Source organism: Chelonia mydas, chromosome 15, assembly GCF_015237465.2.
Source record: "Chelonia mydas isolate rCheMyd1 chromosome 15, rCheMyd1.pri.v2, whole genome shotgun sequence".
Lineage (NCBI taxonomy): Eukaryota > Metazoa > Chordata > Testudines > Cheloniidae > Chelonia > Chelonia mydas.
Window position 1 is genome coordinate 1978063 of NC_057856.1, and position 15765 is coordinate 1993827.

Sequence of the window (15765 nt, forward strand, 5' to 3'; positions counted from 1 at the left end):
GGACCTTTGGTCTGACTCAGTATTGCCGTTCTTATGTTCCAAATGTTCTGCACCATTCCCATATTTGGGCCAGAAAATGGCAGGTGTGTTCAGAGGCAGTACAGAAATCTGTCCCCTCAGTGTCACATGTTTATAGCAACACTGTTAACACACATGCTGCCAGTCCCCTGCCTTCTCACTGCTCCAGCAATCTGAGGAGCAAGACTCTGTCATGGGAGTCCCTACCCGAGTGTCCCCATGTGCTTGTTTCAAATGCTAAGCTAGACCTGAGGAGTTACAAGAAATAGTGCTGAGGATCCGAGAACCTGCCCAGGGGAGCCGTGGTGGTGGCTGCTTAGCCAGGTAGAAATATCTCAGAGCAGTTGCACCTAGGACCTGGCTCTTCCCACCACTGCCCCCTGAACAGCCCAGCAGAGCAACTGACATCTCAATATCTGCTCGTAGAGGAGGTATGTGAAAGACAGTTCAGCACAGAGGTGCCTTGGTGGGGAGAAGAGTGGATTGATGAATCTTTCTGAGCATCTCCATTTATCTCTGAGCTTCCAGCAACCATAGGATTGGAACTGAGCCCTTCTTCTTTCGTATGGTAAAGGAGGTGATTAGCAGTGTTCAAAGAACCAAATCCAGATTAGTAAACAGCTTCAGAAGTGGCTTGGTGTAAATCTGAGATTGGCCAGCAAATGATTGAAACGGGCACTGATTTACAAAATGGTTCATAGTTTGTGACTGGCATCCACAGTCACATTGTGCATCATCTCTCATCTTCTAGAGGTGTAAGAGATGACAGCATCTGCCATGCAATTTTCTGAAATAATTCAATGTGGACCATTGTTTCTGGGGTAGGTTGAAGCCTGAACGTTTTTTTGTGGGATCGGCCAGCAGGTGTGTGTTTGGGGCATCAGCATTCTCTGAAAACGCTTTCCAGTGGCCCTAGGATTGAATGGGGATGCCGAAAGAGTTTACCCTGACTGCCAAAAGGCTTGCAAAAGTTCAGGTGTATCATCGGAAGGTTCGGGAGCTCCTCATGTATTGGTAAGTTCAAGTTGGCCATGGTTTGATTGTATTCACAATTGTACTCTGGATTTTGGGTGTGGGTATATGTGTTAGGGTGAGCAACCATTGATTTTAATGTTCCAGTTATAATTTCTATTGCAGCATTAAGCTGCACGTCCAAAGACTTGGTATGTGAGTTGCCCATGCACAGTATTCTGCGGTTGAGTATACCCAGTGCCAGAGGCCTGTTCGAAGCGTGTGGGCACCAACGCTGCATGTTGTGCCTGCAAGTTTTTGGAGGAGGCTAGTCCTTGCTGTTCACCTTTTCACATATTGTTTCCAAACAAGCTTTAGGAGCCAAGCTTCTGGTCAAGGTTACACCCAAGTACTTTGGACAGGGCTCATTTCTGACCCATTGACCTCAAAACATGACACTGAGTGGTTCCTTTGTGGTTTTGTTGTTTACTTGAAAAGCTAATACCGAGATTTTGGAAGTGTTGAGGTGGAGCTTCCAGTATTAAAAGTATTATGTTGAGGTCGATGGCCAGGGTGTCATCACTTTTGGTAAGATCTTTGCCCTGTACTGCAAGATTGATGTTGTCAGCATAAATGAATTTCTACAAAATTGTGTCACGTAAATTGCTAATGTAGATGTTAACTAGCAGAGGAGCCAGCACAGATCCTTGAGATACACCATCACTGGAGGTGCCTGCTTTGCTGATCTGCCCAGTCAGAATGACACGAGTATCTATGATAGCTCAACACTGAGGTCTGGAGTCACAAAGTGCTACAGCATTTGATGGGTCTTGATACCCTGAGCAAGGGCCCATATCTCCATAACTGATCCCTGCAGGGATGGAGGTGGCAGTCAGGGTACATCTGAATACATGGCAGTTGCCTCTGTCAATTCTACCCCCCAGGTTTGCTGTTTTGCAATATATTTCAGGAAGTCCACAGGCTACCTGGGGATGCAGTAGGAATGATGCACATGGGACTGATTCCTCCCTGGGGTAAAGTTCATTGGAGTTAATAGATTTACACCAGGCATACACTTGGTCCTAGAAAGAGCTGTGTGGTTAGGCCAAGTTGAGGTGTGATTCTGGATGGCAAGTGCTGTCAAATATTCTTCTGATTTCCTGTGCACTTCCTGCTGGTGAAGGGCTGGAGAGACAATTCTGGAAATTTAAGTTCTCCTGTTTATCCATAGGTCGGATACTTCACTGTCAGCAGGAGGGAAACTTCCCAGACACTGCCCTGCCAATGAGTCTCAGCCCTGAGCTTGAGAGATCAACCTTTAGCAGCGAAAGGCCACACTGGCCTTGAGCTCTCTGCTGGGACTGCCCACAAGGGCTTGTCTTCACGTACCGCACCCCAGGAGCACTCAGGTGAAGACACTACTATGCCGATGGGAGAGCTTTTCCTGGCAGCATAGTTAATCCACCTCCCTGAGAGGCGGGAGCTGTGGATGGGAGAAGTTCTCCCATTGACATAGCACTGTCTTCACAACGGGGCGGGGGTGATTAGGTCAATGTAACTATGTCACTCAGGGGTGTTTTTTACACCCTTGAGCGATGTAGTTGTACCAATGTAGGGCTGTAGTGCAGACCTGGCCTCAGTCATGTTATTCTAATGACGATAATGCTTTAGTTTCTCACTTACATTGCAACATGATTTTAGTCTCTGCTATATCCTTGAGCACCACTCGAGTTAGAGATGCATGCTCCACACCAGATGACAGCTGGAATTCCAAGGGAAGCAGCTTGGAGGCGTGACAGCCTCTCAACAACACATATGTAAGAATTTTTTTTTAACATGGGCTTAGCCTTCTTCTCAGAAATGGCTGAACTGTTTTAGCTGAAACGTTAAATAAAAACGAGGAAAAAAATTAGCTCCAGGTAGACACCCAGCATGGAAACTTCAGCCTGAATGGTTGAAGTTTGGTCAAGTTGAAAACGACTGAAAAGAGGATCTTATCCTGGAAAGCATTGGGAACCCTTACCTGTCGGTAGTGCTACCAGCTCAGTCTATAACAAAGTGCCTGGGGCTCCTTTAGGGTAGAAGCATAATCTATTTAGAGGGAAACCCAAACCTAAAGCCTGGATCAAAACACTCCTGAGTTTTAAGGGAGCAGGAAGGTGTTGGCATTGGAATCCAACAACAGCTCTTCTCTAACTGGCTAGCTCTGAACATCTCTCAATTTTGAGGTGGTTGAAATCTGCCCCTGGATGTGAATTTTGCAGCGTGGACCCATTGCTGTTGTAACTATTATCAATCATAAAACAGTCAGGATGATAAGGAGACAACCTACTGTTGCCTATCTAGGCTGACTTTTCCTATGTATCCTCAAGATCTGCAATCCCCTAATGCCTGCTCCCAAGCCTCCCTCGTATTTGTCAGTGTGTTGTTTTAAGAGTCCTGGCTCTCTGGCTAGCACTGTAAAAATGGAGGAAAACAACAGGCTCTGAAAGACCTTCTGACAGTCACAACTGTCTTTCTGAGGCCCTTGGCAGCCTTATCGGAGGGCAACAAGGTCAGCAAAACATTTAAAGGGGGGGAGACACACTAACAAAATTACACTTGAAGCTGCATCAGCAACGCTTCCTTCCATCACACTGTATCAAATCTGCCAGTCTCATTCTGCAGCAACTGTAGGAGCAGCAAGAGCTTCAGGCCCAGCTGGAAATGGATACACAAGCTGGCTATTCTGCCCATTGCAATCCCCGTCCTCTCCCAAGAGGACTATGCCGCCCCCCCTATGATCACAGCTGAAAGAGGTGGGGATTGTTACCTAGCAGTGGATTAGTTAATAAAAGGTCCAGTCACCCAAATGAAAGGCCTCCTTTTGCCTCCCTTAAAGAAATGTTAGTGTTCTGCTGTAATAGCCACAACCCTGGTGCCATTTGGGACTGTAAAATATCAGTATCAAGTTATCCTGCAGTTACCCCAGAGTGTGAGAACTAGCCCCAGGGCAGACTGCTAAGAACCAGGGCACAGACCCCACATTGGCCGGAGTTCTGTACTTAGATTTCACCTACCAGTTACCGAGTGTAAACACCTCAGGCACCAAAACAGCCTAAACATGGGGCATGTCTACACGGTCAGAGTTCCAGCGCTGGCAGTTCCAGCGCCGCTCAGAGCGCGCTGAAGGGACACCGCTGTTGTGTGTTCACGCTGTCAGCTGCCTGTGCAATAGCGTGTTCACACTTGCGTCACTTGCAGCAGTATTTGGAGTGGTGAACTCTGGTCAGCTATCCCACAGAGCATCTCTTCCTCTTCTGCCGCTAAGAGTTGTGGAAGACAGAAGGGGTCATGGGGCATCCTGGGTCCTGTCCCAATGCATCCAGCAATCCCTGTGCTTCCATCTGCATTCGGTGCCATCTTTCAATGGTTTGTGTACTGCACACTCTGCCTCTGCAGTCTGCAGGAATGGATCCCGCACTGTTGACCAATATGCTATTCACTCTGACTAACACGTCACGAGTGGCAGTGGAGTTACTCCTGAAACTACAAAGGCAAGAGGGGTGTGACATTGATCTCGCCACACGTAGTAGCTACGACAGGAGATTGCTTGTGGCATTCACTGAGATGCTGACCACAGTGGAACGCTGCTTTTGGGCTTGGGAAACAAGCACGGAGTGGTGGGATCACATTGTGATGCACGTCTGGGATGACGAGCAGTGGCTGCAGAACTTTCGCATGAGGAAAGCCACATTCATGGGACTGTGGGTGATGTGCTTGCCCCATCCCTGCAGTGCAAGAACATGAGAATGAGAGCTGCCCTGTCACTGGAGAAGCGCGTGGCGATTGCACTGTGCAAGCTGGCTATTTCAGAATGCTACCAATCTGTCACTAACCAGTTCGGAGTGGGAAAGTCGACCATTGGACTCGTGTTGATGGAAGTGTTCTGGGCCATTAATCGCATCCTGTTCCGAAAAACCGTGACTCTTGGCAACGTGCATGGCATTATGGATGGCTAGGCACAAATGGGCTTCCCTAACTGCAGAGGGGTGATAGATGGGACGCATATTCCAATTCTGGCACCAGACCACCTAGCCACCGAGTACATTAATCACAAGGCGTATTTCTCAATGGTTCTCCAGGCCCTTGTGGATCACTGTGGCCGTTTCACTGACATTAACGCAGGCTGGCCCGGAAAGGTGCATGATGTACGCATCTTTCAGAACACTAGCCTGTTCAGGAAGCTGCAAGACGGGACTTTCTTCCCAGACCAGAAGATCACCAAAGGGGAAGTCGAATGCCCACTGTGATCCTGGGAGACCCCACCTACCCCTTAATGCCGTGGCTTATGAAGCCATAGACGGGGCAACTTGACAGCTGCAAGGACTAATTCAACAACAGGCTGAGCAAGTGCAGGATGACTATTGAGTGTGCTTTTGGCCATTTAAAGGCCCGCTGGCGATGCCTATATGGGAAGCTGGATCTGGCCAATGACAATATTCTTATGGTTATAGCCGCATGCTGTACACTTCCCTCAGGGCTGGACCACAGACGCTCAGCACCTGGAGGATAAGTTTGAACAGCCAGAGACCAGGGCTATTAGCGCAGGGCCATAAGGATCAGGGATGCCTTGAGGCAGCAATTTGAAGCTGAAAGCCACTAATATTTGCTGCTATGCTCAGGATTGCAGTGTTTGTAATGCTAGGAGGTGATTGGTGCACATGATGCAATAAGGGGGTTTAATATAATTGTGTGTTGCCTTGCAGTGCTCTTTTTGCTTTCAATTAATGGAATAAAGATTGCTTTCAAAGCAACACCATTATTTTATTAAAAGACAACAACCAGAGGAGAGAGTCAAACAAAAAAAAAATCAGGAGGGAGGGGGATGGGAAGGGAAGGTCCCAGGGGGAGGAGGAGTCCCAGGACAGCTACAGATTTGTGTATATCCAGGGATCATATCCAACCTTCTCCTTTGGAGTACAGTGCAGTGGATACTGTACTTCAGCAGGGCTAAACTGCAGAGGGACGGGTGTTGAGTGCAGTGGGTAGTGGGAGTCCGCAGGGCTGGACTGTGATGGGGCAGGAGTGGAATGCTGCGGGTACAGACTGGAGCCAGGAGGTTGATAAGAGTGTGTTGGTGGTGTCTGGGGGGCACATGGGAAAGAGTTTTGTGGCAGCGGCTGCAGGGGAGGGTGGGTGCAGAGCTGCTCAGTTTGAAGAGCTAATATCACCTGGAGCATGTCTGCTTGGCGCTCCATAACCTTTAAGAGACAGTCCGTGGCTTCGTTCTGGTGTGCCACGTTCTCCTTTCGGTCCCTCTTCTCGCTGTCCCACCACTCCTTCAATTCCTGTTTCTCGGTGGCAGAGTGCATTATGACATTATGCAGAAAGTCCTCCTTAGGTCTTCTTGGTCACTTTCTAAGTCTGCGCAGGCGTTCAGCCGCCAATAACAAAGAGGGAGGCTGGGCTCCCAAGGTCATATCTGTGAAGTTTAAATGCAACATTTTACAGAAGCAGCATTGTTTGCAACACAGAAAACACTGATTCAGTGCTTTGCGGGGTGGGATAGCTCAGTGGTTTGAGCATTGGCCTGCTAAATCCAGGGTTGTGAGTTCAAGAATCCTTGAGGGGGCCATTTAGGGATCTGGGGCAAAAATTGGGGATTGGTCCTGCTTTGAGCAGGGGTTGGACTAGATGACCTCCTGAGGTCCCTTCCAACCTTGCTATTCTATGATTCTATGAAAATACAGCTAGTACTCACAAACCTGACACTAACTGGCTGACCCCAGGCAAGCACACATGAGCCACAAGACCCCCAAAATGGTGAGTAGCCACAGGGCAGGGTAAATCACTCTTCCCGGACCCTGCTGTACACTGGGCATGTGGCTCTTGGGGAGAGCCGGCACAGGAGGGGGGCCTGAAAATCATTCTTGTCCCCACACTTTCCACAGGAGGTGATCATTATGGAAGATATTTCGCTGCTGAGGGTGAGCAGGGAATCAAGGGAGGGTCTTCTCCAAGCCTGCGGCTTCCACCCTGGCCCCTATGCGACTTGCCTGTGTGCAGCAATGGTCCCACCCCGTGACGGCACAGTGGCATGGGAAAGTTACCATTAATGGGGAAAGAAACAAAGCAGCTCCGCCGAAGAACCTGGATTGCCCAGTATCTGCACGAGCGTTTCCTGGAGATCTCTGAGGGAGATTCCCGTGAAGTGAGGGAGTCAATCAACAGCCTATTCTACCTCTCAGACTAGGCATGCGGTGGGAGACAAACCTGCTTTCTGCAACCCTTCTGCCCTCCTACCCCCAACAACTCGCTTCAGCGATTCCCAAAATCAAATCCACTTACTAGGGGGCTCCTCTCCTGTTTGCGCTTTGCCAAGATCCAACTGCTGTGACTGGCTAGCTTCCTCCAGGGTAGAGAAGAGCTCCTGGCTGCATGCATCTCTGGCTTCCCAGTCATCCTCTGCCTCTGGGTCCCCCTCCACATCCTTGTCCAAGATTTCCTGCTCTTGGCTTGGTCCACTCTCAACTGGCACGTGAGCCAACAAAGTATCCACAGGGGCCTTCGCAGTGGAGGTCGGGTCGCCACCGAGTATCACGTCCAGCTCTTTGTAGAACCGGCAGATCGTGGGTGCAGCAGTGGACTGGCAGTTTGCCTCCTGCGCCTTGTGGTAGGTGTTCCACAGCTCCTTCACTTTGACCCTGCACTGCAGTGTGTCCCACTTATGGCCCCTTTCTGTCATGAATCATGAAATCTGTCCGTAGGTGTCATAATTCCTACGGCTGGAGCGCAGCTGGGACTGGACAGCTCCTCTCCCCAAATACCAATGAGGTCATAGAATCATAGAATATCAGGGTTGGAAGGAACCTCAGGAGGTCATCTAGTCCAACCCCCTGCTCAAAGCAGGACCAATCCCCAACTAAATCATCCCAGACAGGGCTTTGTCAAGCCTGACCTTAAAAACTTCCAAGGAAGGAGATTCCACCACCTCCCTAGGTAATGCATCCCAGTGTTTCACCATCCTCCTAGTGAAAAAGTTTTTCCTAATATCCAACCTAAACCTCCCCCACTGCAACTTGAGACCATTTTTCTCTTCCGCAGACTAAACAATCCCACTTCCCTCAGCCTCTCCTCATAAGTCATGTTTTCCAGTCTCCTAATCATTTTTGTTGCCCTCCATTGGATGTTTTCCAATTTTTCCACATCCTTCTTGTAGTGTGGGGCCCAAAACTGGACACAGTACTCCAGAGAAGGCCTCACCAATGTCGAATAGAGGGGAACGATCATGTCCCTCAATCTGCTGGCAATGCCCTTACTTATACATCCCAAAATGCCATTGGCCTTCTTGGCAACAAGGGCACACTGTTGACTCATCTCCAGCTTCTCGTCCAATGTAACCCCTAGGTCCTTTTCTGCAGAACTGCTGCCGTGCCACTCGGTCCCTAGTCTGTAGCGGTGCATGGGATTCTTCCGTCCTAAGTGCAGGACTCTGCACTTGTCCTTGTTGAACCTCATCAGATTTCTTTTGGCCCAATTTTTCCTCCAATTTGTCTAGGGCCCTCTGTATCCTATCCCTACCCTCCAGCGTATCTACCTCTCCTCCCAGTTTAGTGTCATCTGCAAACTTGCTGAGGGTGCAATCCACACCATCCTCCAGATCATTTATGAAGATATTGAACAAAACCGGCCCCAGGACCGACCCTTGGGGCACTCCGCCTGATACCGGCTGCCAACTAGACATGGAGCCATTGATCACTACCCGTTGAGCCCAACAATCTAGCCAACTTTCTATCCACCTTATAGTCCATTCATCCAGCCCATACTTCTTTAACTTGCTGGCAAGAATACTGTGGGAGACCATGTCAAAAGCTTTGCTAAAGTCAAGGAATAACACGTCCACTGCTTTCCCCTCATCCACAGAGCCAGTTATCTCGTCATAGAAGGCAATTAGATTAGTCAGGCATGACTTGCCCTTGTTGAATCCATGCTGACTGTTCCTGATCACTTTCCTCTCCTCTAAGTGCTTCAGAATTGATTCCTTGAGGACCTGCTCCATGATTTTTCCAGGGACAGAGGTGAGGCTGACTGGCTTGTAGTTCCCAGGATCCTCCTTCTTCCCTTTTTTAAAGATGGGCACTACATTAGCCTTTTTCCAGTCGTCTGGGACTTCCCCCGATCGCCATGAGTTTTCAAAGATAATGTCCAATGGCTCTGCAATCACATCCGCCAACTCCTTTAGCACTCTCGGATGCAGCGCTTCCAGCCCCATGGACTTGTGCTCGTCCAGCTTTTCTAAATAGTCCCGAACCACTTCTTTCTCCACAGAGGGCTGGTCACCTCCTCCCCATGCTGTGATGCCCAGTGCAGTAGTGTGGGAGCTGACCTTGTTCGTGAAGACAGAGGCAAAAAAAGCATTGAGTACATTAGTTTTTTCCACATCCTCTGTCACTAGGTTGCCTCCCTCATTCAGTAAGGGGCCCACACTTTCCTTGACTTTCTTCTTGTTGCTAACATACCTGAAGAAACCCTTCTTGTTACTTTGAACATCTCTTGCTAGCTGCAACTGCAACTAGGTCCAGATCCAGTGCTGCAAGTGGGGGATCGCCTGGTGGGTGTAGCGGGCCTGGCCACCTGGAAAGATCCTTGCGACCACTGCACGCACCACCGAGCCAACGGGACGGGGACTTTCAAATTTCAAAAGGAATTTACTGGGTGGGGCTCATGGTTGGTCACCTGAGGGCACGGCAGTGGAGTTCAAACCGATGACCAGAGAGGCAAGAACAGGCATTGTGGGGCACCTCCCGGAGGCCAATCGCAGGGCTGTGATCAACCAGGGTGTCTGTACCCCCGGCACAGAAGGCTGCACGTCTCTCGTCAGGGTGGTGTTTTTACAGCGCTACAACTGTGCAGTTTCTGCGCACTCAGTGGCTTGGCTGCGTGACCCCTGGGGAGTTACAGCGCAGAACGCTGCTTTACTGCTCAGAAACCTGCCAGTGTAGACAGGGCCATGGAGTCACAGACAGTCCCGCTATCTATCTTGTCACCTAGGCAAGCCAACCATTGTGAGAGATGGTCCCTCACAGCAGGAATCACAGTAATATTCAAGTTACTTCCAGTCCAAAGGACCAGTCCCTTACCCCAGGTCAATTGCACCTTAGATCTCACATCAAAGACCATGCTTGTAGCCAATCCTGTAATAAACTATTGAAAGATTTATTAATAGGAAAAAGGAAATAAGTGAGTTATTTACAAGGTTAAAGCAGGGATAGATAGATAGATAGATTGATTAGATTAGATATACATACACACACACTTACAAATGAGTTACAATCTTAAGGTTCAAAAGGTAACAGAAGCTTCGATAATAAGCAAGCTTTATATGTCATTAAGGGCTAATCCAAGCTAAGCAGCTGGGAACATCTTGCTCATTGCTAGAAAACCTTGCCCTTCAGATTCCAAGCAGCATAGAGATACAGTTCCTTCTTGTTAGGGGGGTTTTATTCCCTTCCCCACCCTTGCACTCTGAGCTGCAAACTCAGCTGATGGAAGGAATTCACTTGCATGACTCATCTTCATGGGGAGGAGATGGGGGAGAGCAATCAAAGTCCTTTGTCTTCTTTAATGTTCCACAGTAGTTCACCTGGTGTCAATGGGCCTTTCTTGTTGGCCAGAGTGTAACACATTCTGTTGGAGACCAGCATTTCACACTGGTTAATGTCTCTCTCCTGCCTGGTGATTTACACAGTCATGGAGGCTTATACTGCAATACAAATGTTTAAATATTACCTTACAATATGGGTTACAGATGTTAAAAGGGAGATTAATGCATGCAGCAGTTTACAAACATTCAACAAAGTCTACAGAAGGGATGGGGACAAATTGGAGAGAGTCCAGTGGAGAGTAAACAAAAATGATTAGGGGGCTGGGGCACATGACTTATGAGGAGAGGCTGAGGGAACTGGGATGATTTAGTCTACAGAAGAGAAGAGTGAGGGGAGATTTGATAGCAGCCTTCAACTACCAGAAGGGGGGTTCCAAAGAGGATGGAGCTCGGCTATTCTCAGTGGTGGCAGATGACAGACCAAGAAGCAATGGTCTCAAGTTGCAGAGGGGGAGGTCTAGGTTGGATATCAGGAGGGTGGTGAAGCACTGGAATGGGTTACCTAGGGAGGTGGTGGAATCTCCATCCTGAGAGGTTTTTAAGGCCCGGCTTGACAAAGCCCTGGCTGGGATGATTTAGTTGGGATTGGTCCTGCTTTGAGCAGGGGGTTGGACTAGATGACCTCCTGAGGTCCCTTCCAACCCTGATATTCTATGATTCTAAACACTAAGCACGTTTTTATCATCCTAATACCTATTTTAACAATACTAACACACAGGTGAGCCAGGCTGATTTCAGCTATGTATCTGTCAGTGTTCAGCTGAGACATGGGAGACACCTGGTCTGCCAGCGTCACAATCGTAATACATTAGAAGGCAAATCTGGCTCAAAAAGTAATATTTTTACACTGTGGCATATGCCATGTGTCTGCATGCCTCTATGCCCACCTCCACCCATGAGCCAGCACCCACCTGCTCCTCTCAGTGTCTGAATGCCCTCGTGTTCCATACCTTTTCTCCTACTGATAGTCCTCACCCCTCTCTCCTGCTCCTCCCACTCCCCCTGGAGTCAGCTCAGAGATCAATCTGTTTAGATTCTTAGGGCTAGTCTTCACTGGCAACATTAAAGCACTGCTGCGGCAGTGGCTTGTGTAGTCGCGGCAGAGAGCTGGGAGAGAGCTCTCCAAAAAGCCACCTCCATGAAGGGCATAGCTACAGCGCTGGGAGCGCAGCTGTCTACACCGGTGCTTTACAGCACTGAAACTTGCTGCTCTCAGGGGGGTGTTTATTCCCACCCCTGAGCGAGAAAGTTGCAGTGTTGTAAAGTGCCAGCGTAGACAAGCCCTTATACAGCATCCATCACCAGGATATCTGAACCTACTCCGTGCCATCACCCATGTTCAAGAAAGATGAATTCAAACGGGAACAGGGCCACAGAAGAACTACTAGGTGAGCAGGGGTATGGAGGGCCTATTTTATGAGAGGAGACAGGAAGATCTTGGTTTGTTTAGCAAAATGAAGGCTGTGAGGGGGTCTGATTGCTCTCTATTAATACACTGGGGGGTAAACACCAGGAGGGGAAAGAGCTCCTGGAGCTAAAGCACAATGTTGGCATAAGAACAAACAGGGATAAACTGGCCTTGAATAAATTGAGGCTGAAAGTGAGAAGGTTTCTAACCATCAGAGGAAGGTCTGGAACAGCCGACCAATAGGAATTGTGGGAGCAAACAATCAGTTTCGAGAGAGAGACGGACACATTTGTGAGTAGGGTTGAGTGGCAGGGTTGCTTGTGATGGTGGGGGAGCAGGACCCAGTAGTCTTGGAGCTCACTTCTGGTTTATGTCTCATGTTCCTAAAAGCTCATTCTTCAGCGTTTCCCCCCCACAGGCAGTTTGGTTTTTGAGGGTTTTTTTGGTCTCCGTCCTCTGAAGTATCAGGGCCAGGCACAGCTGGAGATAGGACACGGCATAGGGTGGGGGAGGGCTGTGAGGTGGCACTGAGCATTCTCTCTTTCAGGTGCTTGGTGGGCTGGTTCTTGCCCACACGTTCAAGGTCTAACTGACCGTATGTGGAGTCAGGAAATGTTTGCATTCCGCTGCAGTGTGGGGTCACTTGCCAGGATTATCTGGGTGTATCTCACTTCATCATTTCTCTGCCACTGCAGGATCCTCGGGCACTCATGCACCTCGGTCTCTCCTATTGTCTCCCTGTGGCACATACTAGTCTAGTCTCCTGTGGGCTGTAATACTCTGAGATAATTTGGTTGCTGGGTTTGGTGTGTGGGTGCTGGGTGGTGATGTTGGCTTGTGATAGACTGGTCAGACTGGATGATCTGGTGATCCCTTCTGACCTTAAACTCTATGACTATATTACCTGGTCAGACTGGGACCCACACAAGAGTATCTCCAAAGGAATTTTCACCCACTAGAAACACACTAGATATGGTCTCAATAGGTCAAACTGGAGAAGATCACAATCATGGATGTCTAAGACAAGGTCTGAAAGAAATTAACATTCATTTAAGAAGCAGAGAAACTGAACACATACTATATTGTACATACCTGGGCCTCTTCCAAGCAAATCTGTAGCTTAGCTGCTATCCACACTGTTTGAGATGAAACCACAAAAGAAACCCTCAACCTATAGTTCTGCAAAGAAATACTATGTGGACCCAGGAGTTTCTCCACCAATGGCTGCAAAGCAGAACTGGGATATTCCCCCACCACCTGCAGAAACTAGAAAAGAATATCAAACCTGGTGCAACTCCAACCAAAGCAGCCAACAATCCCCCCACTGCAGTATGTCAGAGGATCAAAAACTAAATCCAGGCAGAAGCAGAGCCCACTCCTATATAACTTCAGACCAAAGACCCCCATGAACTTCACACCAACAGACTCCCACCAAACCCTTTGCCTTAACAGACCCTCGCACCCTGTAATATGCAGTCTCTGACCAAATACAGACTAAGGCCTTGGCTACACTTGCAAGTTAGAGCACATTAAAGCAGTCCCGGGTGCCCTAACTCCTGAGGTGTCCACACTGGCAAGGTACGCAGAGCGCTTGCACTCCACAGCTGGAGCGCTCCTGGTGATCCACCTCGATGAGAAGCATAACGCTTGGAGCTCCCCGGCTGGAGCTCCGTGGCGCCAGTGTGGACACCCTGGTCTATTAATGCGCTCTGATCGGCCTCCAGAAGTGTCCCACAATGCCTGTTCTAGCCATTCTGGTCATCACTTTGAGCTCTACTGCCCTGCCCCCAGGTGACCACCCATCAGACCCACCCTTTAAATTCTCTGGGAATTTTGAAATTCCCCTTCCTGTTTGCTCAGCCAGGCGTGGAGTGCTCTCAGCGAATCTGTCCAGGTGACCATGCCTCCATGTGCTAGGCGATCCCCAGTATGGAGCAAACGTGCTGGCCTCATCAGTGTCTGGGTGGAGGAAGCTGTCCAGTCCCAGCTGCGCTCTAGCTGTAGGAATTATGATACCTATGGGCAGATATCAAGGGACATGATATAAAGGAGCCATGACCAGGACACAGTGCAGTGCAGGGTTAAAGTGAAGGAGCTGCGGGATGCCTACCGCAAAGCCCGCGAGGCAAACAGCCACTCCGGTGCTGCCCCCATGACCTGCCGTTTCTACAAAGAGCTGGATGCAATACTTGGGGGCGACCTCACCTCCACTCCGAAGACCACCACGGACACTTCAGAGGCCGTAGCAGCACAGAGTTCAACAGGACAGGAGGAGGAAAGCGGGAGCGAGGGTGCTGAGGAGGAGGAGGGCCCAGAGCCAGAGGACAGCCAGGCATCCCTAGATGCATGCAGCCAGGAGCTGTTTTCAAGCCAGGAGGAAGGTAGCCAGTTGCAGTGGATGATGCTTGGGGAAGAACAAGCACCAGAGGAGGTGCCCAGTAAGTAGCTTTAATTTTGGGAAGGTAATTGTTCAGTGCAGGCTCCTGGGGCGAGGAGGGTTGCAGAAAGAAGGGTTAGGACTGTGTGCATGCCTAGACGCGGAATAGGGCATTGATGTGCTCTCTCACATCATGGTAATTGGCCTCAGTGATCTCTTCAAAGGTCTCATGCAGAAGCTGGGCAATCCGCTTGCGCAGGTTCCTTGGCAGAGCTACTGTGCTCCGTGTCCCAGTAAGGCTAACATGTCCGCGCCGCTGTGCCGTGAGGGGCGGGGGAACAATTGCTGCACACAGCCAAGCTGCGTATGGGCTAGGGTGGAAGCTGCATTGTAGTAGAAGACCCTCCCTTGCTTCACAGGTCACCCTAAGCAGCGAGATATCTTCCAGGACGAACTCATCCTTTGGAAAATGGGGGGACAGTGTTCAGTATACGGGCCCCCAGCAGCTGTTGGCTCTCCCCAAGGCACAGAACCCCAGAGGACAGTACGGCCCTGAAACAATCAGTCCCCCTTGCCCCTGTGCTTACTCACCATTCTGAGGCTCCTGTGGGTTATGTGCGCTCACTTTGGGATGGGCACTGTACTTGTCTTTAAGTACGGCCGAATCATTGCTCTGTCTGGTGTGAACAATGCTGCCTCTGTTAAGTGTTGCACTTTGGCTTTACAGATGCAACTTTGAGATCCCAGCTGTCCTTTTTATCAACAGCCGAAAGACTGCAAAGAATCAGGAAGCGGCCGTGAATAACCAAAGAACTGAAAATCAAAAAGTACAGGACTGCCGGGAGAGGGAAAGGAAGCTCCACCAGCAGAATGCGGATCGCCGGCACCAAAGCACGGAGCAGCTGCTAAGCATCATGGAGCACCAAGCGGACTTGATACAGGCGCTCATAGCACTGCAGACAGAGCGGATCCACCCCCGCTCCCCCATGCAGCCCTTGTCCCAAAACTCTTTCCCTTGTGTCCCCATGTCACCGCCAATCCACTTCCCCCAACATCGAGTTTCCTATCACCACCAGCTGCCTCCAACACCTGTAGCTTCACCACCCAGCCCTGCAAACTATGATCCTGACCCACTGCACTCAACCCCCATCACCATGCCTTTTAGCCAGCCTGAAGTGCAGCACTCATTGTGCGGCACTTCAGACAGGAAGGCTGAATACGATAACAGGACATAGGCAAATCTATGATTGTCCCGTTCCCCACCCTTCCCCCTTCCCTCCTCCCACACAGTACAGATGTGTCATGCCCTTTCTGTTTCCCCAGCAGTTGTGTTTCTTTTCAGTAAATGAATTTTTAGCTTTAAAA

General features: G+C 49.6%; 1 protein-coding gene across 1 annotated transcript in view; it reads left to right on the forward strand.

Annotated features, from left to right (window-relative positions):
* LOC114022142 overlaps positions 1-15765 on the forward strand; it is a 95378-nt gene extending 79613 nt beyond the window's left edge. The window contains exon 9 of the mRNA XM_043529902.1: positions 15128-15765. Coding sequence (XP_043385837.1) covers positions 15128-15139 — 12 coding nt within the window. The 3' untranslated portion in view covers positions 15140-15765. The remainder of the gene's footprint in view (positions 1-15127) is intronic.